This window comes from Tachyglossus aculeatus, chromosome 25 (assembly GCF_015852505.1).
Source record: "Tachyglossus aculeatus isolate mTacAcu1 chromosome 25, mTacAcu1.pri, whole genome shotgun sequence".
Taxonomy (NCBI): domain Eukaryota; kingdom Metazoa; phylum Chordata; class Mammalia; order Monotremata; family Tachyglossidae; genus Tachyglossus; species Tachyglossus aculeatus.
In genome coordinates, this window is record NC_052090.1 from 26,810,064 (window position 1) to 26,832,003 (window position 21,940).

At 55.4% G+C, this 21,940-nt stretch overlaps 1 protein-coding gene across 1 annotated transcript; it reads right to left on the bottom strand.

The window, feature by feature from the left end:
* Positions 1–190: 190 nt before the first annotated feature.
* Positions 191–19,460, bottom strand: IL7 (interleukin 7). Its single transcript, XM_038766696.1, has 7 exons — positions 19,408–19,460; positions 13,107–13,201; positions 12,356–12,488; positions 5,331–5,429; positions 2,782–2,928; positions 1,920–1,997; positions 191–852 (listed from the first exon to the last, which is right to left on the bottom strand). The coding sequence occupies exons 2-7, from the start codon at positions 13,178–13,180 to the stop codon at positions 721–723; spliced, it is 663 nt and encodes a 220-aa protein (XP_038622624.1). The 5' UTR covers positions 13,181–13,201; positions 19,408–19,460; the 3' UTR covers positions 191–720.
* Positions 19,461–21,940: the final 2,480 nt, after the last annotated feature.

The following is a 21,940-nucleotide window of genomic DNA, read 5'->3' on the forward strand; positions in this document are numbered from 1 at the left end:
CTTCCAGCCAGTGGAGGAAGGACGGACTTGCAACAAGCCAACAACGGGTTGAGGGCCTGACAGGCCCCTTCCGTCGGGGGCCCAGCGGCCGGCCGGCAGCCGGAGTCGAGCCGGAGCGAGCCTTTGTGGCGATCACGTATTATCCTTCACCTCGCTCGCTCCTAGAAACTCCACTGGCATCCTTCAGGGGCTTCTTTTAATACCAAAAAGGGGTAAGGTCACCCAAAATAAGAAAGGGGAAGGTATAAACCATCTAGGAAAATAGATTTATGCTCAGGTACATCATCAGAAAGTCAGTATGTACATTTCACTGATAAAATGCCAATATATTATTCTGTAAAAATACCCCGGCTCTAGCACGCCTTTCGTGCGCCGAGGTCAAAATTAACTCATTGCACCAGTCGAGCGGCAGCCTCACGGCCCCCTCGCATCAGGGTGGCTCCGCCCACGCCGCCATTCTTCCTACCTCACCAGGGACCGGGCCACCCCGACATGGAGCCACCCCTCCGGCGGACAACCGGCAGGCTACCGGCCCGACTTATCCAACCCCGGGAGAGCGGCAGGAGCACGGGCGGGTGGGATGGATGAAGGCGCCCGGGTGGGTCGACCTGAGGCAAGATGAAATGCGGCCCCAGGGGCCCGAGCTTCTGCCGCAGTGCCCGGGGGCAAGCAGGGAGTGGCTACGCAAGCGCCCAAACAGCTGGCCTGGGCCACCGCAGCTCAGCCGAAGCGGCTCGTCGTAGAATAGCGCTTTTGCCAGCAGATTATGAATTCAGACAGTGCTTTCTCCAGAAAACAGCGCAGCTCTGGGTTCTGTTTCCTCCGCCCTTTCCTTGGGCCTTTGTCCTTGCCCTGTGGGAGAGAGCCAAGGAGAAGAGGTGAGCGCTGGTGCCCGGAAGCAGGGGCGAGGAAGGAAGTTTGGCCAGGACACAGGTGGGCAACCCCTCCCAGAACCGGTTTCTCATCCCACTTTGGGCCCTCGGGTACTAAAAAGTGGTTCACCCCCTTCCACCCGTCGGCCAGGGTGGGATGGGGAGGGAGGGGACAGAGCAGAGGTGACCCAGGTTTCTCCTGGGAAGAAAACGGACCCTGCGGAATTGTTGATGAAGCACAATTGCGAAATTGGGAGGGAGGTGGATGCGTATGAGAGTGAGAGGCTGCCTGATGTCGTGGGAGGTGGAGTCTCAGAGCATGACTGAGGGCTTGGGGCAAAGAGAGCCGCCGACACTCTCGTTCCCCATACGGTGCTGATTTCTAGACTGGAGTTTGGGGGTGGCGTGGTATGTGGCGTGCTCACACGGAACCTGGGTGGACATAGCTGCGTGTGTAATAACTGTGGTATTTGTTAAGGACTCACTGTGTGCCAGGCACTGTTTTAAGTCCTGGGGTGGATACAGGCAAATTGGGTTGGACACAGTCCGTGTCCCATGTGGGGCTCAGTCTCGATCCCCGTGTTGCAGGCTGGAGCAGAGGTGGGCGTGGGGAGGACAGACCCGTGAGCCCCTGCGATTGTCCATTTATGGGGTTGAGGGGAAAGAGGACGATTAAGCTTCCAAATCAGATCTACTTAGGTACACAGGGAAGCAGTGAGGCCTAGTGGATAGAGCACGGTCCTGGAAGTCAGGAGGACCATCCCAGCTCCTTCACTTGTCTGCTGTGTGACCTTGGGCAAGTCACTTCTCTGTACCTCACCTGTAAAATGGGGATTGATGGTGAGCCCCATGTGGGACAGGGACTGTGTCCAACCAATCTAATCAGCTCGTATCTACCCCAGCATTTAGTACGGTGCCTGGCACAGAGTAAGTGCAAAAAACAGAAAAAAAAACTGTAACCCCCCCCCACTCCCATCACCATGTGTCCTCGAGCTGGGCTAGCCAGGGAGGACCAAGCCATGAGGGGAAGGGGAGAAGCAGACTCACCACACTCCTGGTTGGGTAGGGCTCGTTCAGAGAGGAGTCTTCGGTTTCTCTTTCTCTCTCTGTCTTGCGTAGCTTCTCCTGGGGGGGACACAAAATCGATGTGGAAAGTCTTGGTGGGGGCTGGTTCTCCCCCATCATGCCCCTATTTCTCTCAGCTTTCAGTTCAAGGTGGGGGAAAGGAGGCATTTTGGAGGGGCCTAGGCACCTCTGGCAATCATCCGGCTGCGTGGGCAGGCGGGCACCTGCTCTTCTGAGCACTAGGAAAAGACATGGCCCTCGCCCTTAGGACCTTGCCCTCCTTGGGCCAGCTCCAGCCGGGACTGGTGAGGGGAGGGCAGCCAGCAAATGCCCTATGTCGGGTCGGACTTCTGGTCCTTCTCTTTTCCCGGGTCCCCCAGGGGAGAGCGGACAGGCAGGGGGCTCACCTTTGGGTGCATGCCCACCCTCCCCTGCTTTCCCCACGGAGCATCCAGAAGCCACAGAGGGACGGAGCAGGACCCCAGAAGGAGGGAGTCTGAGGGCTCAGCCCGTGGCCTAGCAATCCGCTGCCATCGTCGCCCGTCCCTGCTCCCCCCGCCCGACAGGGCCGTTCCGGACAGCCTGGCGGAGTTCAGTTACAAGGGCAGACCAGGGACAAGCAGGGTCCTGCAGGTGGGGACAGCCATGAAATCAACTGCAATAACTTGGGGAAGGGCACCCAGCTCCTCGATCTCCCCCACCCCACCCGAAGCCCAACCCTGGCCTCATCTCACCAGCCCACCCCATCCTCACGAGGTTGGGAGCGGTGGCACCCCACCCCCAACCACCCCCGAAACCCACAGCCTGGCTCCCACCTCCCCGCACAACCTTCTCCTCAACTTACTCTGACCTGGGGGCAGTTGCAACACAGGATATCGATCGTGTCCCGGGAGACAAAACTTAGCTGTTGGTTCAAGGCTTCGCTGATGTTGGCTTTGGCAATCTGCAGCATCTTACAGGCCACCTGACACAGGTACAGATACATGCCTTCCTGGGATGGGTATGGAGAAGAAGAAAGAGAAAGGGAGAAGTCAAACAAGGTTGGATGAAGGACCACCTGCCAATCATCAAACCCCTCAGAAGCTCAATAGGTACACAAAGATTCACTCGCCGCCCCGCGGCTCATCCTACTGGTAAATCACATGACTGGCAAACACCCTGATGCCGGTTGGCAGCACCCCAAGGGTAGGGGTTCGGGGTTCACGGTCAATGATTACCTGGCGCTAGGAGCCCTGGGCTCTGTTCTGGCAATTCTACAGCAGCAGAGTTTCCTTTTTATCAGCACCGGCTGAGTTAGGGCAAGGCGAGAGGACTGTGGGTTCAGCCAAGGCCCACCCCCGGAGGAAGCAGGGAGTAAAGGGCTGGTGGCTTTGGTTGGCTTTCCCGGCAACAGACAACAAGATTATGGCAAGGCCTCCCCTCTCTCTGGACACTGCCAAGCAGGAAATGATCTTGGCCAAGAGAACAGCAGTTTGAGACGATGGAAACAAAAATTCGGCTAAATGGGGGAAAATCGAACCGGGATGCCACACGTGACTTTGGCATGAACCGGTGACCCAAAGCAGCGGGGGTGTTGGATTTGGCAGCTATAGGGTGTTGGTATTATTCTCACGCTAACACATTGAAATGATGCCTTCACCCGTAACTGTCGCTGCTGCCCAGAGTCTCTCTGTGCCCACTCTGGGATCTCCCTGGCAAGTTGCGGGGGACAGGCAGCTAGATTCCCACGCCGGCATCGTCCTGTCCAAGGGAGCCTGAAATACCAGCCGGGCGTCTCTCGGGAACGGGAATCACCGGCGAGCCCCTCGTGGGAAGGTCACACATCTTGGGCCTCTGTTGTATCTTCCCCCAGGGCCCGGCGGCACCGCTCGGTATAACCAGCCCCGTTAATGTGACTGTTATTGTGACTTTTAGACTGTGAGCCCACTGTTGGGTAGGGACTGTCTCCATATGTTGCCAGCTTGTACTTCCCAAGCGCTTAGTACGGTGCTCTGCACACAGTAAGCGCTCAATAAATACGATTGATTGATTGATTATTGCCACAGGTAGCCTCGACTGGACTCCGGCCGGCCGCCGCTCTGCTTCTGAGCAGAGTCCTGGAAGTGACCTTTCCATCTCTTGAATCAAGCTTTTCCGAAGCTGGGCTGGACTTTGACAACGGGTTCCCTCGATCCACCGGTGACTCGGATTTCGGCAGGAAAGCAATCAATTAACAGCCTTTACTGATTTCTGAGGTCTCTGCTGTGTGCAGAACCCTGTGCTAAGAGCTTGGGAGAGGACAATAGAGGCAGAGGTAGAAAGACACGCCGTCTGTGCAGTCAAGCTTGCGAGGCTAGGAAGGAAGCCCAAGAATAAGTGACGGCGGGACGAGGTCAGCCGGAGCTTAATGATAATTATTATTATTATTATAGTATTTGTTCAGTGCTTACTATGCATCAAGCACTGTTCTAAACACTGGGGTAAATACTGTAATCACGTTGCCCCATGTGGGGCTCACTGTCTTAATCCCCATTTTACAGATGAGGTAACTGAGGCACGGAGAAGTTAAGCGGCTTGCCCCAGGTCACACAGCAGACAAGTGACGGAGCCAGGACTAGAACCCATTTCCTCTGACTCAAACCCGTGCTCTTGCCACTAGGCCATGCTGGCCAGGACTGCAGCCCTTCCTGCATAGGATCGCGTAGTGTTTCAGGGTCAGGAACATGGTAAGAGTTGATCGGCACAGAATATGGAGCTGATTATCAGCGTTTATAGTTCACCCGTGTCACCAGTCTACTGCAATCAGCAACCTTTAAGCTACACATCCCCGAAAGAGGCAAACAAGCTGATAGTGCTTCAGACCCAGGCACAATAGGCAAGCCGTTCGCACACGCTTCAGACACACCACACAGGCCGTTCACCTACTCAACACACGGACACCACTTCAGATACATACAGACCAGGCGGGCCCCTCTCACACGCTTCAGACACAAACGCATCACACAGGTCACTCGCACAAGCCGAAGACGCAGACGCGCCACAGAGGAAGCACACGCTTCAGACACACCACACAGGCCACTCACACGCACACGTTTGAGGCGCAGACAAACCACCCGGGCTACTCACTTCGGACGCAGATACACCACGCTCAGGAAATACGATTGAATGTATGACTGAACGAAGGCCGCCCACATGCTTCGGGTACAGGCCGCTCACACACGTTTCAGACACAGACATTCCACTCAGGCCTCTCACGCACGCTTCAGAGGCAGGCCCACCGGGCACTGCTGCAGTGGTTTTTGAGTCCCTTCATTTCCCATGGAAACGGCGGATGGCCCGGCGAGATGCTTTTCAAGAAGGCGGCCGTGCGCTGCGGTGAGGATGGCGGTAGAAACCCTGGAGAGGCACCGTTACCTCAGAGTCGCTGCACGAAAGCTTCTTGAGCCAGTTGGGTTCTCTGCCCCGGCAGCTGCTGGAAACATGAGCCGTGACCTCCGCGTGGGACAGGTTCTTCTGCGACGGAATGGAGAAATGGCTGGTGAAGAGACGGTCCCCTCGAGCGTCTCCCGGAGCGGACAGTAGCGCAAACCCTTAGGCCACAAGCCCCGTGGGGGACGGAGACCGTTTCCGATCTGCACCGCACTCCCCCGGCCCCCAGAGTTAGCGTGGTGCTCGCCACAGAGCAAGCACTCAACAGATACCGTCGTCGTGATCGTTATTGTCGTAAGTTTTGCCCGACATCAATGGTGAAGGGTCACAAGCCGGGGGAACTGAGCGTAGGTGAGAGAGCCGAGAGCGAGGAAATCTAGAAGCTGGGCTGGAGAGAAGTGAAGAAAGTCAGCTGCGGAGTAGAGGGTGAGTCAGGCAGATGGGTGAAAATGGGGAGAGTCCACGGAGAAAGCAGATATAGATGTAGGGCAGGGAAGTGTCGGCAGGGACCTTTGAAGCCGAGGAAGATTTTGCTCAATGAAGGAAAGGCCCGGCGAGGCAGAAAGATGGAGAGGCGACTCATCTCTTTCCAGGGTGCTTTCTTCTCCAGGCCATCTGGCACTGCCCTGTCCGACCACAGATATACTGCCCTAGATAATCCCGATTGTCGGGCAAAGTTCTCGGACATGAGGGTGCAAACTACTCCACTCATGATAACCTGCGTGTGTGTCAGTGTGCCCGGGGGCCCACGTGCGTCCAGCGGGACGCCTCCCTGATGGTCTGGTCTGGGCAGAGCCCCGGGGTCAACCGGCCGGCCGAGGAGCAGCGTACCCGCTCCCCTCTCCCCGGCCCCCGCTGATGCTCTCCCCGACTCCCTGCTCCCTGTTCCTGTTCACGGTCCTCCCAAAGGTTGGCAACACCTGCCGCTTCCACTTCCTCTCTGCCACTTCTCTTCTTGTGCTTCTACAATCCAGTTTCTGTTCCACCGAGACCCTCTTTCCACGGCCAATCAATCAATCAATCAATCGTATTTATTGAGCACTTAGTGTGTGCAGAGCACTGTACTAAGCGCTTGGGAAGTACAAGTTGGCAACATATAGAGACAGTCCCTACCCAACAGCGGGCTCACAGTCTAGAAGGGGGAGACAGAGAACAAAACCAAACATACTAACAAAATAAAATAAATAGAATAGATATGTACAAGTAAGATAAATAGAGTAATAAATATGTACAAACATATATACGTATATACAGGTGCTGTGGGGAAGGGAAGGAGGTAAGATGGGGGGATGGAGAGGGGGACGAGGGGGAGAGGAAGGAAGGGGCTTAGTCTGGGAAGGCCTCCTGGAGGAGGTGAGCTCTCAGTAGGGCCTTGAAGGGAGGAAGAGTGCTAGCTTGGCGGATGGGCAGAGGGAGGGCATTCCAGGCCCGGGGAAGGACGTGGGCTGGGGGTCGATGGCGGGACAGGTGAGAATGAGGCCCGGTGAGGAGAGTAGCGGCAGAGGAGCGGAGGGTGCAGGCTGGGCTGGAGAAGGAGAGAAGGGAGGTGAGGTAGGAGGGGGCGAGGGGATGGACAGCATTATAGCCGAGGGTGAGGAGTTTCTGCCTGATGCACAGATTGATTGGTAGCCACTGGAGATTTTTGAGGAGGGGAGTAACATGCCCAGAGCGTTTCTGGACAAAGACAATCCGGGCAGCAGCATGAAGTATGGATTGAAGTGGGGAGAGACACGAGGATGGGAGATCAGAGAGAAGGCTGTTGCAGTAGTCCAGACGGGATAGGATGAGAGCTTGAACGAGCAGGGTAGCGGTTTGGATGGAGAGGAAAGGGCAGATCTTGGCAATGTTGCGGAGCTGAGACCGGCAGGTTTTGGTGACGGCTTGGATGTGAGGGGTGAATGAGAGAACGGAGTCGAGGATGACACCAAGATTGCGGGCTTGTGAGACGGGAAGGATGGTAGTGCCGTCAACAGAGATGGGAAAGTCAGGGAGAGGGCAGGGTTTGGGAGGGAAGACAAGGAGTTCAGTCTTGGACATGTTGAGTTTTAGGTGGCGGGCAGACATCCAGATGGAGATGTCCTGAAGGCAGGAGGAGATGCGAGCCTGGAGAGAGGGGGAGAGAGCAGGGGCAGAGATGGAGATCTGGGTGTCATCAGCCTACAGATGATAGTTGAAGCCGTGGGAGTGAATGAGGTCACCAAGGGAGTGAGTGTAGATCGAGAACAGAAGGGGACCAAGCACTGAAACTTGGGGAACCCCCACTGTAAGGGGATGAGAGGGGGAGGAGGAGCCTGCAAAAGAGACTGCACGGCCACCTATCTCCTTGCCAAATCTAATGGTTTCCATGCTGTCCTAATTTTCCTTGGTCTCTCAGATGCTTCTGACACTGGTGGACCCCTCCCTTCCTTGGAAAACTACCTAATCTTGGCTCCAGTGACACTCCTCCCATGGTCTGCCTTTTTTTTAATGGTATTTAAGTAATTACTATGTGTCAGGCACTGTACTCTTCCCTCTCTGCCACCCTCCCCCAGATTGCAGCGCTTAGTACAGTGCTCTGATTGAATGAGTGAATTAATGAATTGCAGGCGTCTCTCGAGGCCCAGCCTGGGTCTCCTCTTCTTTCCCTGGGGAGTTCATCTGTTCTGATGGCTGCAGTGACCATTTCTACTGGGACCACAGATGCCTCAATCGATCGACGGTATTTATTGAGCACTTCCTGTGTGCAAAGCACTGTACTTAGCTCTTGGGAGACTTGCTTTCGCCAATCTCATCGGCGCAATCTCACTTGTACTCTTTCCTCCAGGATGCGTCCACATGATGTCCATCTGGAACCTTAAGCTCAACCTGTTTAAAACGGGATCCGTCTTCCCACCCAAAACTTCTCCTCCACCTAATTTTCCTATTGCAGTCAATACCACCTCCGTCCTTTCTGTCTCTGAACCCCACGCCTCTGGTATCATCCTAGACTGAATACGAGAGTTGAAAGGGAGCGAGTAGTAAGTGACTAAATCCTGTCAAGTTTGACATACCCTGTCAAGCCATCAATCAGTGGTATTTACTGAGCATTTACTGTGTGCTGAGCACCATATGCAGTGCTTGGGAGAGCACAAAACAACAGAATTGGTAGACAGGTTCCCTACCCACGAGCGTACAGCTAGAGAAGCACTTCCTCATCCATGATCTTTTTTCTCCTACCTGAAAATGTTTGTCATCCGTCTCCCTTATTAGACTCTAAACTCCTTGACTGCAGGGGTCTTGCCTTAGATCTCAATTTACTCTACCGAGGATTTAATATGGTGCTCTGCCCAAAATAGGTGCTCAAAGAACACTGTCGGTTGACGGACATCATCATCATCATCATCATCATCAATCGTATTTATTGAGAGCTTACTGTGTGCAGAGCACTGTACTAAGCACTTGGGAAGTACAAGTTGGCAACATATAGAGACAGTCCCTACCCAACAGTGGGCTCACAGTCTAAAAGACTAAAAGACATCAGCAAACTGAGCAGCGGAAGACTGAGACACCTCCTCCTGTCATTCATTCAGTTGTATTTATTGAGCACTTACAGCATGCAGAGCACTCTACTAAGCGCTGTCCTTGGGGGTGAGGAGCTGTCATGAACCACGACCCTGAGAAGGTTTGGAGAAGACCAAGGCAGATCCCGCAAGGTAACTGGGGGATCTCCCTTTAAGCAGGTTTGGGGCACAAGGGGTGAGTCTCCCTGGGCGATTAGCATATGCCCCAGGAGAAAGACTGAGCCATGTTGGTGATGCAGGGTGGCAGGCTGCTCCCAGCAGGCACAGGGTTTTGGGGCGAGGATTGTACTTAGTATTAGTATTATTAGTTGTAATATCATTATTATTATTAACAATAATAATAACAAGCACTGTGGTATTTGTTAAGCACTCACCACGTACCCAGCACTGTACTAAGAACGGAGATAGATGCAAGATAATCAGGTCAGACACAATCCCTGTCCCACACTATGCTCCCAGTCTGAGGGGGAGGGAGAGCAAGTATTGAATCCCCATTCCACAGATGAGGAAACTGAGGCCAGAGAAGTAAAGCGGCTTGCCCAAGGTCACACAGCAGACAGTGACAGAGCTAGGATTAGAACCCAAGGCCTCTGACTCTCAGGCCCAGTGTCTCTCCACTAGACCCCACGGCTTCTTGGTGGTGGTCTGACCACACACGGTCCGGCCAGAGCGGCTGCACTGGGAGTTGCACAGAGGCTGGGACCATCTGCACCTCTGCCACCCCGAGATGGGGAAGGCGACGCTGAGATGCCTCTCCCCCAGCTGGGACCGTGGGAGCGCCAGCAGCTCCCCAGTGGACTTCTCGGTCCCCAGAGGGAAGGGGTCCCAATGCGCAGACCCGGGGGCAGCCCCTGCCCAGACAAGACCCCAGGCCCGGAAAGTCTCTTCCCAGATGGAGCCAGGCATCAGGCAAGAGATGGAATGGCACCCAGGCGGGGTCAGGGGGCCTAGGTGCTTCCCTGCCGAGGTCAAGGAACTGAGGGGCCATCCCCAAAATCCGGGACCAAGGGCCTGCCTGGGCCACCTTTCACTTTCCAGCCCCGTCTTGGGAGCCCAGGAAAGGAAAATTGGCCAGGGTGGCTTGCTAGCTCTCTGCCCTGCCCGGCTCCCGGATCAGCCCTTCTCTCGCCTCGGGGCAACCGGGCCTGCCTGAGGTGGGAGAGGGGGCTCCCCCCGCATCCCTCATCCTGGCAAACCCCCGACACCTCAGGTATGGGACGCTCCCTCGTCTGGGGCCAGCTTGCCCTCTCCTCATCTTGAACCACTCCTGAAACCTGCTTAGGGGGATTTGGCGAGTAAGGGAGTCGGAGAGGGAAAGAAAAAGGACCAGAGAGGGGGATAGAAGTGTGGAGAAAGGGAGGGCAGGACAGAAGACTGCAGGGAAAACAGGAGGATGGTGAACGGATTTTGAGGGAGGGGGAACAATAGGGAGGGAGGGAGGGAAGAATGACTAGAGGGAAGGAAAGGACAGAGGGAAGACCAGAGGAGGGAGAGAAGGGAGATCAGAGGGAAGGAGGGAGGAAAGGCAGGAGGAGGGAGAGGGGGAAGGAGGGCTGGAGGGAGGGAAAACGGGAGGCGGAGAGGGTGAGCATACCTCTCCCTGCTTGGCGGGGCAGTTGTGTGGGATGGAACCTGCCCCGGGGCTCTCTGGGAAACAGCCTCACCTCCCCCAGCTCCAGGGTCTGATTCCCCGGGAGTCCCACCCGGCCTGCCGCAGGTGGCCCCTCCTATCCAGGCTGGCTCCTTCACAGGGGCAGAAACCAAAATGAACCATTCCTAGAACAGGCCGGGCAAGGGGGAGGTTGGGGGAGGAGCAGATGACGACGATCCGTCTCCACCACAGGACCGAGCCCCTGGTCCCGGGCCCCCAGGACCTGCTACTTTAGCTTGGGCTGAGGCTCCCAGGCTCCCCAAGGAATAAGAAGCCCTTAATAATAATAATAATCATGGCATTTGTTAAGCGCTTACTACGTGCACAGCACTGTTCTAAGCGCTGGGGGGGATACAGTGGGATCAAGTTGACCCACGTAGGGCTCACAGTCTTAATCCCCATTTTTAGAGATGGGGTAACTGAGGCTCAGAGAAGTTAAGTGACTTGCCCAAGGTCACACAGCAGACCTGTGGTGGAGCCGGGATTTGAACCCACGCCCTCTGACTCCAAAGCCCGGGCTCTTTCCACTTGAAACCATCCCAGAAGCACTCTTGCCTCAGTGACTTCATCTGCTCTACACAACATCCCTGAGAAATACGGGAGCATTGTCCCCATTTTTCAGTGGTAGAAACAAAGGTCCAGAGAGGTGGGGCGACTTGCCTGAGATCACACAGCGGAGCAGTAGCGGTGCTGGGATTCAAACCGACATTCCGTCCCCGCACCCCCCCTTCTCACCCTGGGCAACACTGCCTCCCAATTAAATGACAGTAGCCTCAGACCGACACAAGGAATGGCCTAATTTCACCCCAGCCTTCCCCAATTCCTAAAGCCTGCAAAGAGCTGACCATTGAGAAGCAGCGTGGCTCAGTGGAAAGAGCCTGGGCTTGGGATTCAGGGGTCATGGGTTCTAATCCCAGCTCAACCACTTGGCAGCTGGGTGACTTTGGGCAAGTCACTTCACTTCTCTGTGCCTCAGTTCCCTCATCTGTAAAATGGGGATTAAGACTGTGAGCCCCACGTGGGACCACCTGATCACCTTGTATCCCCCAGCGCTTAGAACAGTGCTTTGCACATAGTAAGCGCTTCACAAATGCCATCATCATTAGTAGTAGTAGTAGTAATCCTTGCCCGACTGTCATAGATCTGAGTCAGGATCAAGACGAAGGGGGCCGCTTCTCTCCCTCCCCATCTTCCAGCTCATTCAGTCCTATTTATTGAGCGCTTACTATATGCAGAACGCTGTACTAAACGCTTAGGAGAGTGCAATACCACAATAAACAGACCCATTCCCTGCCCAGTTAACCCGTGGTCAATCGGCGGTACATGTTGAGCATCCGCTGGGAGCTCAGCACTGTACTGAGCACTCAGGACTGCCTAGCGGCAGCGGCAACAAATCTGACTGTGGCCCGGCCTGGAGCGGATCCCTGGGATGAGACGAGGTGAGATGAAGCCAAGCTTCAGATCGGATGTTTGGGGAGCCAGGAATCCCACCCCATGAAACGGAGCAGTGGGGAGAGGATGGGATAGGGGGGTTGCAAGCTGCCAGGGCGAGGAAGCCCCTGGGGTGAAGCCCTCTTCCCACTCAACACAGCCCCAGTGAACAGCTGGGGTCAGACCCCTGGGGGCCAGGGCCAGACCATCTCAGACATCCGCCCGGGGGACCGGGTGCCGATCCTCCACGGTCGCCGGGATGCTCCCGGCCCCACACTCCAGCCCGAAAGGCCACCCCCAAACCCCAGCCTCCGGCTGGATGATGACGGCTCTGGAATTACCACCGAAGCCAGAACAGCGGCAGAGACAACAGAGACGTGGAGACGTACCAGGCGGTTGATACCGGGCAGGAGGACGTTCACATAGTCTTCGCTCTCCCGATTTAGCGCTTTCCTCTCACAGTTGGAGGAAGACGACACCGGCACCAGAACGAGGATCAGAGGAGGAATCCCAAAGATATACCTAAAAAAGACTGAATTCAATGGCATCAAATGAGAAGAAAGGGAGCGGTGCCGAGGTTCAGGGGCCGGGTGTCGGGCCCGGGGCTCCCCGGGCGGGAGCGCATCGCTGGAAAGGGGGCCCCACGGGTGTCTCTAGCCGGAGGACGTCCTCTCCCACAACCCACAGAAAGTCCCACACGATGGTGCCGGCAGGGACACCCTGGAAGAGTCTGGCTGGTTCGTCTTTCGCTTTTGATTTAAGTGATGACTCACGGTGCAAGAGGCTGGCTGGGGTGGGGTCCTCTCCCTGGGGGATGGGGCGGGGTTGGTTTGGGGTCTCCCAGCTGGCCCGAGGAAGGGAGCCGTGCCAGTTATCGGCACCACCCGGGCAGCCGCCAGGAGGATGGATCCTGCAGGGCCGCCAGCCATAGCTCCCCATGGCCCGGGAGCCCCACGGGAGACGAGTCTCGGCCTGTGGGACCGGCCTGGGGAACTCCCTGGGCTTATGGCAGTGGCGGGAGGAGCAGCAACGCTATATACTGAGCACCGGTGGAGAGAACGCCGTGAACGAAGTGCTGGGGAAATTACACCAGACGCACAAGACACAACGAACCGCCGTTCTAAATGGGGAGCGACCCACCTCAGCCTCCAAGACATCTTAGAAGACATCCCTCTTGAGTGCCAGTTCCAGGGCCAGAGAGGCGCATTCGTCATTTCCAAATGAAGCAGTGTAACCTAGTGGATAGACCACGGGCTTGGGAGTCAGAAGGACTCGAGTTCTAATTCTGGCTCCGCCACTTGTCTGCTGTGTGACCTTGGGCAACTCACTTCACTTCTCTGGGCCTCAGTTCCCTCATCTGTAAAATGAGGATTAAGACTGTGAGCCCCATGTGGTAACAGGGATTTGCGTCCAATCTGATTAACGTGTATCTACCCCAGGGCTTAGAACGGTGTCTGGCACACTGTAAGCCCTTAACAAATATCTTGACTAAAGCAACAGATAATAATAATAATGATGGTATTTGTTAGGCGCTTACTATGTGTGAAGCACTGTTCTAAGTGCTGGGGTATATATATATATATATATATATATATATGTCTGTACATATTTATTACTCTATTTCTTTTACTTGTACATATCTATTCTATTTATTTTATTTTGTTAGTATGTTTGGTTTTGTTTGTTCTCTGTCTCCCCCTTTTAGACTGTGAGCCCACTGTTGGGTAGGGACTGTCTCTATATGTTGCCAACTTGTACTTCCCAAGTGCTTAGTACAGTGCTCTGCACACAGTAAGCGCTCAATAAATATGATTGATTGATTGATTGGGGGGGATACAAGGTGATCAGGTTGTCCCACTGTCCTGGATGCCTCCTATGGGCAGTGGTACCTTCCTGGGTGCTTCCTCAGCTTTGTTTGCTCCGCGCAGGTTTTCGAGGCAAGCGTTGGCGGAGCTGGCCTTCAATCAATCAATCAATCAATCAATCGTATTTATTGAGCGCTTACTATGTGCAGAGCACTGTACTAAGCGCTTGGGAAGTACAAATTGGCAACACATAGAGACAGTCCCTACCCAACAGTGGGCTCACAGTCTAAAAGTGGGCTCACAGTCTAAAAGAGAGAACCCAGGAGAACTCAGGAGAACTCAGGAGAACCCAGGCCTACGTGGCCACAGCAGGCTGAGGCGACGATGGATGGGGAGGCTGTCTGGGGCCCAGGGCAACGCTTCGACCATTAGGACTGCGTAGAGAAGCAGTGTGGCTCAGTGGAAAGAGCCTGGGCTTTGGAATCAGAGGTCATGGGTTCAAATTCCGGCTCCGCCAATTGTCAGCTGTGTGACTTTGGGCAAGTCACTTCACTTCTCTGTGCCTCAGTGACCTCATCTGGAAAATGGGGATTAAGACTGTGAGACCACTTGGGATAACCTGATCACCTTGTAACCTCCCCAGCGCTTAGAACAGTGCTTTGCACATAGTAAGCGCTTAATAAATGCCATTTTTTTCAACCCATAGAGTTGAGATTTAAGCACTTAGTATGGCACTGAGCACTGAGCAAATACCGCTACTACTACTACCACTAAATTAACATGCCCAAATCTGGAAAACCCAGGGGTCCAGAGCCCAAAATGATAACTGAGATTTGAGCAGCACAACCTCGTCCATTTGAGGAAAAGGGAGCTAAACGGAACCGGAGATGCACACAGTCATCAACCTCATCGTTCTGGATCACCCCCACAGTTCACTCAGCCCACGACTGTCTCTCACAGGGACAAAAGGACCTGTGCAGGTTGCCCTCGTGGATGCCCAGCACAGGCCGGCCAACTCCCCTAACTCTTCCCTCTCCATCCCCGACTCTCCCCCAGTGATCCAGCCTGGACCATCCAGCATCTCTGACTCTCCTCCAGCAACCCGGCATAAACCATCCAACCCCCCTGACTCCCCCCTTGATCCAGTATGACATCCCTGACGGTCCCAGGGCATCACTCAACCCTGGCTCTCTCTACACTCCTTGGACCCTGTTGCTGAAACTTTGGACGGCAGAGCAAAATGTCACAGGGGGATGAGTGGAGGGGGATGAGTGGACCCTCGGCTGCTTGGCCCTGGGACTTTCAAGCCATGGGATCCGGTCACCCTCTCTCCTCCACCTCTCCCACCTCTGGTATCTATCTGTCCAGCTTTGGCTCCAGTCCGCCTGCTCCCCCAGGGAGCTGAACTTCTCAGAGGCGGTCCAGCCAGGCCTGGGGCCGGAGGCTTTGCTGAACTGCTGCCAGCTGACAGAGCTCCCTGCCTCTCCCAGCCTTTGGCCTGCATTCGGCAGGTTCCTCCCTGGGGCCATTCCGGCTCAGCACGGTCCAGGCGCCCAGTTAACGGTCGATGAACAGAACCTGCAGTTGGGAACGGTGCCTGCCATCACCCCTGGAGCCCCCCAATTCTCCAAGGACCAAGGTAGGGGGCTCCCCTCCATGTCCTGACCCCAGCCCATCTGCCTTGAGCGGAGGGGCCCCGTGGCACCCAAATGGCCCAGAAATGACCCGGGACCCTCCCAGCTCAGGACCACGAGTCAACGATGATGTCCATTCCCTGTGCTTTCCTTTTCACACTCCCCCACCCTCCGTAGAGGAGAAGCCACACCTCAGCGCAGCCAGATGCAGAGTTGGATTTGGCCCATCTGGGCCGAGTCTTTAAGCGAGTCCCAGCCGGACGGGGCTTCTGGCGGCTTTGCCGCCCCCCTCCCACCCATCCCCACCTGCAGCTTCCCAGAGGCCTGGCCTCCCCTGGGACTACTGGGATGGATCTTTCAGGGAGCCTTCTCGCTCATCCTGTGCCAGCCTGCGCCCCCTTCCCTCTCCCCTCCGCCCCACTGAGCTCCCCTGACTCCCAGAGGGGCTGGCCCTCTGCCCCTCTGGGATGATATGATTCCCCCCTCCTGCCCCCCACCACAGTCCAACAGGGACAGCTGTCGGCCCAAGGACCCACGGAGGAACCCACACCTTGCCGTCCTCTGAGGGGACCCTCCCCCCAGATCCTGTCCCTGGCGGCCAGCCACCTGGCCAGGAGCTCAGCAGGAGCTGGTGATCAAACTGGACATACAGTCCCATCTTCTTACTCCCCCCTGGGGCATGCTGCACTGTCATACACTGCCCAGTGCATGCTACACAGACACACTGCCTGGACACTGTATAGACACACTGCCCAGTGCATGCTATACAGACACACTGCCTGGACACATTCTGTATAGACACACTGCCCAGGGCATACTGCATAGACACACACTGTATACACATATGCTATGTGGGACACACCACTCAAGGCATGCTGCAGAGACACACCACCCTGAGCACACTGCATACATATACACTGTAAAGACATGCTGCCCAGGCACTCTGCCCAGGGCATGCTGCAAAGACACATATAATAATAATAATAATAGTAATAATAATGAGGTATTTGTTAAATGCTTACTATGTGCCAAATACTGTACTAAGCACTGGGGTAGATACCACAGGGGGCTCCCATTCATTCATTCAATTGTATTTATTGGGCACTTACCGTGTGCAGAGCACTGTACTAAGCACTTGGGAAGTACAAATCGGTAACATATAGAGATGGTTGGTCCCTACCCAGCAACGGGTAAGAAAGCAGGAGATCAGGGATTGAATCCCATTTTGCAGAGGGAACTAAGGCACAGAGAAGTTATGTGACTTGCCCATGGTCACACAGCAGGTAAGTGGCAAAGCCAGGATTAGAGCTCAGGTCCCCTGATTCTCAGTCCTGGCCTCTGTCCACTAGGACATGCTGTATAGACAGTGCCTGGACAGTACCTGCTGTATAGACACCACTGCCCAGGGTACGCTGCCTTCTCTCTGCTGCCCGGATCATCTTTGTGCAGAAACGCTCTGGGCATGTTACTCCCCTCCACAAAAATCTCCAGTGGCTGCCTGTCAACCTATGAATCAAGCAAAAACTCCTCACTCTCGGCTTCAGGGCTGTCCATCACCTCGCCCCCTCCTACCTCACCTCCCTTCTCTCCTTCTCCAGCCCAGCCCGCACCCTCCACTCCTCTGCCACCACTAACTTCCTCACTGTACCTTGTTCTCACCCGTCCGTCCCGCCATCGACCCCCGGCCCACATCTTTCCCCTGTCCTGGAATACCCTCCCTCCACACATCCACCAAGCTAGCTCTCTTCCTCCCTTCAAAGCCCTACTGAGAGCTCACCTCCTCCAGGAGGCCTTCCCAGACTGAGCCCCTTTTTCCTCTTGTCCTCCCCCCACAGCACTTGTATATTTATTTGTACAGATTTATTACTCTATTTTATTTATACATATTTACTATTCTATTTATTTTGTTAATGATGTGCATATAGCTTTAATTCTATTTCTTCTGTCGATTTTGACACCTGTCTATGTGTTTTGTTTTGTTGTCTGTCTCCCCCTTCTAGACTGTGAGCCCGTTTTGGGGTAGGGACTATCTCTATATGTTGCCGACTTATACTTCCCAAGTGCCTAGTACAGTGCTCTGCACACAGTAAGTGCTTAATATATACAATTGAATGAATGAATGAAATGAATGGAGAAACACCTGATGGATACACGCTGCACGCTGTAGACACATGCTGCTTAGTCACACTACCCAGATGCCCTGCAGAGGTACATGGTATAGACACAATGTCCAAAGCACACTATATAGACACCCGCTGCAGACACACTACCCTGCACAGACACGTGGCATACACAGTACAATAATAATAATAACGGTATTTGTTAAGTGCTTACTATGTGCAAAGCACTGTTCTAAGCGCTGGGGAGGTTACAAGATGATCAGGTGGTCCCACGGGAGGCTCACAGTTTTAAGCCCCATTTTACAGATGAGGTAACTGAGGCACAGAGAAGTGAAGTGACTTGCCCAAAGTCACACAGCTGACAGTTGGCGGAGTTGGGATTTGAACCCATGACCTCTGACTCCAAAGCCCGTGCTCTTTCCACTGAGCCACGCTGCACAGGCACATGTTGTACAGACATGCTGCTTAGGACATGCTGCATACACACGCCCTGTATAGACACACGATTCAGGGCACGCTGTCTAGACATATGCTGTCTACACCCATGCTGGCCAGGCTGTATGAATGTACACTGTAGAAGACACCTGCTATCCAAGACGCACTGCCCAGATATCACCAGGGGCACACTGTAATGGCAGGCTGTCCAGTCATGATCCCCTCCACCCTGGAGGCTTGCTGACTCCAAGAATAATAATGGTATTTTAAATAATGATGGTATTTGTTAAGCACTTACTATGTGCCAAGCCCCGTTCCAAGAGCTGGGGTAGATAGAAGCAGCCGGGTGGGACACCATCCCTGTCCCACGTGGGGCTCAAAGACAGGCAGCAATGCCCCCACCCCTAACAGACAGTCCATTGCCCTCCTGATAATAATAATAATGGTATTTGATAAGCACTTACTATATGTCAAGCACTGTTCTAAGCGCTGGGGTAGATACAATAGTAATAATAATAATGATAGCATTTGTTAAGTGCTTACTATGCGCAAGGCACTATTCTAAACGCTGGGGAGGATACAAGGTGATCAGGTTGTTCCACGTAGGGCTCGCAGTCTTAATCCCCATTTTCAAGATGAGGGAACTGAGGCCCAGAGAAGTGAAGTGACTTAATAATAATAATAATGGCATTTATTAAGCGCTTACTATGTCCAAAGCACTGTTCTGAGCGCTGGGGAGGTTACAAGGTGATCAGGTTGTCCCATATGGGGCTCACAGTCTTAATCCCCATTTTGCAGATTAGGGAACTGAGGCCCAGAGAAGTGAAGTGACTTGATAATAATAAGGACATTTATCAAGCACTTACTATGTGCAAAGCACTGTTCTAAGCGCTGGGGAGGTTACAAGGTGATCTGGTTGTCCCATGTGGGGCTCACAGTCTTAATCCCCATTTTGCAGATGAGGTAACTGCGGCCCAGAGAAGTGAAGTGACTTGCCCCAAGTCCCCCAGCTGCCGATTAGAACCCACGACCTCAGACTCCCAAACCCGGGCTCTTTCCACCGAGCCACGAAGGTAATCAGGTTGTCCCCCGTGGGGCTCACAGACTTAATCCCCATTTTCCAGATGAGAGGGAACTGAGAGCCAGAGAGGTGAAGTGACTTGCCCCAAAGTCCCCCAGCTGCCAAGTGGCGGAGGCGGAATTAGAACCCACGACCTCAGACCTCCCAAGCCCGGGCTCTTTCCACTAAGCCCGCTCCGCAAGGGCAGGCTCCAGAGGTCCTGGCCCCGTCCCTGCCGGTCCGGCCGGGACCCGTTTCCAGGCTTCGGTGTCCCCGGGCCGCCGGGGAGGTGGGCCCATCCCTTCCCACCCGCCCGGGACTCCCGGCCTCCTGGGTCCCCCGGACCCCCCTCCTCCACCCCCTCCGGGCCCTCCGGGCCTGACTCACCGGGGCCCGTGGTCCGCCGGGGGGAGCGACCGGGGCCGGGCTGCGGGGCCCATGGCCCCGGGGGGGCCGCAGGGACCGCTCAGCTCCGCGGGGGTGGGGGGGTGGACGGGTGTGTTTGTGTGTGTGGGTCCAGCCCACACCCCTCGGGGGCGGAGTGTTTGTGTGTCCAGTCCGCGGCCCTGGGGGGCAGGGTGTATGTGGTTTGGTTTTTTTTTTGGTGTGGGTGTGTGTGGGTGTGTGTGGGTGTGTGGGGTGTGGGTGTGTGTGTGTGGGTGTGTGTGTGTGGGTGTGTGTGTGTGGGTGTGTGTGTGTGCGCGCGCGCGCGTGTGCTCTTAATGCTTGGCCCTGGAGAGGTGGGGGGTGGGGGGCGGTACTGCGGTGGGCTGGCCCCAAGGAAAGCTGCAGATGTTTCCCCCCGACCCCAGCCTCAGGGCGCAGTAATAATAATCAGGATGGTATTTATCAAGCCCTTACTATGTGCAAAGCACTGTTCTAAGCACTGGGGAAGTTACAATCAATCAGTCAATCGTATTTATTGAGCGCTTACTATGTGCAGAGCACTGTACTAAGCGCTTGGGAAGTACAAGTTGGCAACATATAGAGACAGTCCCTACCCAACAGTGGGCTCACAGTCTAAAGGTGATCAAGGTTACAAGGTGATCAGGTTGTCCCACGGGGGGCTCACAGTCTTCATCCCCATTTTACAGATGAGGGAACGGAGGCCCAGAGAAGTGAAGTGACTTGCCCAAAGTCACACAGCTGACAATTGGCAGAGCCGGGATGTGAACCCATGACCTCTGACTCCAAAGCCCGGGCTCTTTTCCACTGAGCCACGCTGCTTCTCACAGTGACTTGGCTCACCAAGCCCCCACCACCATGCCGAGGCCATGATATGCATATAGCTATAATTCTATTTATTCTGACGATACTAACACCTGTCTACTTGTTTTGTTGTCTGTCTCCCCCTCTTGACTGGGAGCCCATTGTTGGGTAGGGACCGTCTCTATATGTTGCCGATTTGTACTTCCCGAGCGCTTAGTCCAGTGCTCTGCACACAGTAAGCACTCAGTAAATATGATTGAACGAATCAGGTGACCTGAACCCTGAACCCTGGGGAGATCCAGGCCCACACCCCACAGTTCAAACCTCAGAGCTCAGAACTGGGACCCTTGGCCTGGTTGGTCAGCCCAGCCTGCTCCCCTCTCCTTGCCCCGTGGTTCCAAGGGGCACCCTACCCCCGACCCCCAGAGACCGGGCAGGGGACGCCTGTACGACTAGGGCTCCTCTGGACCCATCCGCAGCCCAGAACCCCACCCAACACTTCCCCTCTCCCGCAGTGGCTTTCCCACCAAACGGAAACCACTTTCCACCACCCCAGGGCCAGGGCCGGGGGAGCGGTGATCCAGGCCCCTCACTCACCACCCCAAAAACCAGAAGAGCTTCTGGTCCTGCGGCTATCTCGGGGCCAGCGCTCGCCCGCCTGCCCACGGGAGGTTCTGACCCCCACGTCTGGGGGACCACGGAGAAGCCACCCCACGACCCGAGCCGTCTCTGGGTTGGAGCAGGAGAGCCCTCCCTGCTCTCCGGAGCCGGCAACAGTCTCCAGCCAGAACCCTGCTCAGAGGCCACCCAGCCAGGGCCACGGCCACGTCCACTGTCTGGATCACAAGGTGACTTCACACCTAACTGCAGCACAACAGACATGATCTTTGCAGCTGACAGGCACTGGAGAAATGCAGGGAGCTAAGCCGAGACCCCCTAACTTCTTCTCTATATGCCCTTAGTCAACGTCACGAAGCCAGCTGCCTCCATCCCAGGGCCACGGCTCGGGCCGCTCTCTGAGATCTCCCCATCACTGCACACGACCGGACAAGTAGAGCAGAGGGTGCCCATCGGGACTGGTTCTTTCCCCCAGGGCTCCTCAGGCTGGCCCAGCACCTTCCCGGGGGGCCTCCGGGGGACCCTCCCTGCTCCGTCAGCTGCGGGCATCCCCGGAGGCCTAGTGGACAAGGGCCAGCCGGGAAGCGCTGCCCACTGGGGTCCGGATCTGGGAAGTGTGCCAAAGAAGCCTCGGAGCAACGAGTCAGAGTGGGGAGCCTCGTGGACATCCCCTCCTGGCCTCCCAGCAGCCTCACCTGGCCACCCCGGGGGTCAGGGCCAGGCCCGGTAGCCTCACCTGTCTGCCCTGCAGCCAGGGCGGAGCCGGGCCAGGCCCAAGAGACGGGGCAGGAAGGTGAGCGGAGCTGCCACTTTTCCGCCTAGCTTTTGGCTGTGGCAGCGGTGGCGGCTCCCTCCCTCCCCCACTATCCCCCTCCAGCTGTTTCAGTTTCATTTTTCTGCAGGGTTTGTCCTTCCTGCCCACCCTTGGGCCCCACGCCCACATCTGGAGGCACAGCTGTGGAGCCGGAAGAGCCAGCTGGTCCCAGGACCCTGAAGATGGGCCAGGAGGCAAGGCAGGGAGCTAAGGGCCCCGATTTTCCCATGCAGTTCTCATCTAGAGAGCTACTGGCCCCCACGGAGCACCAGAGCGGGG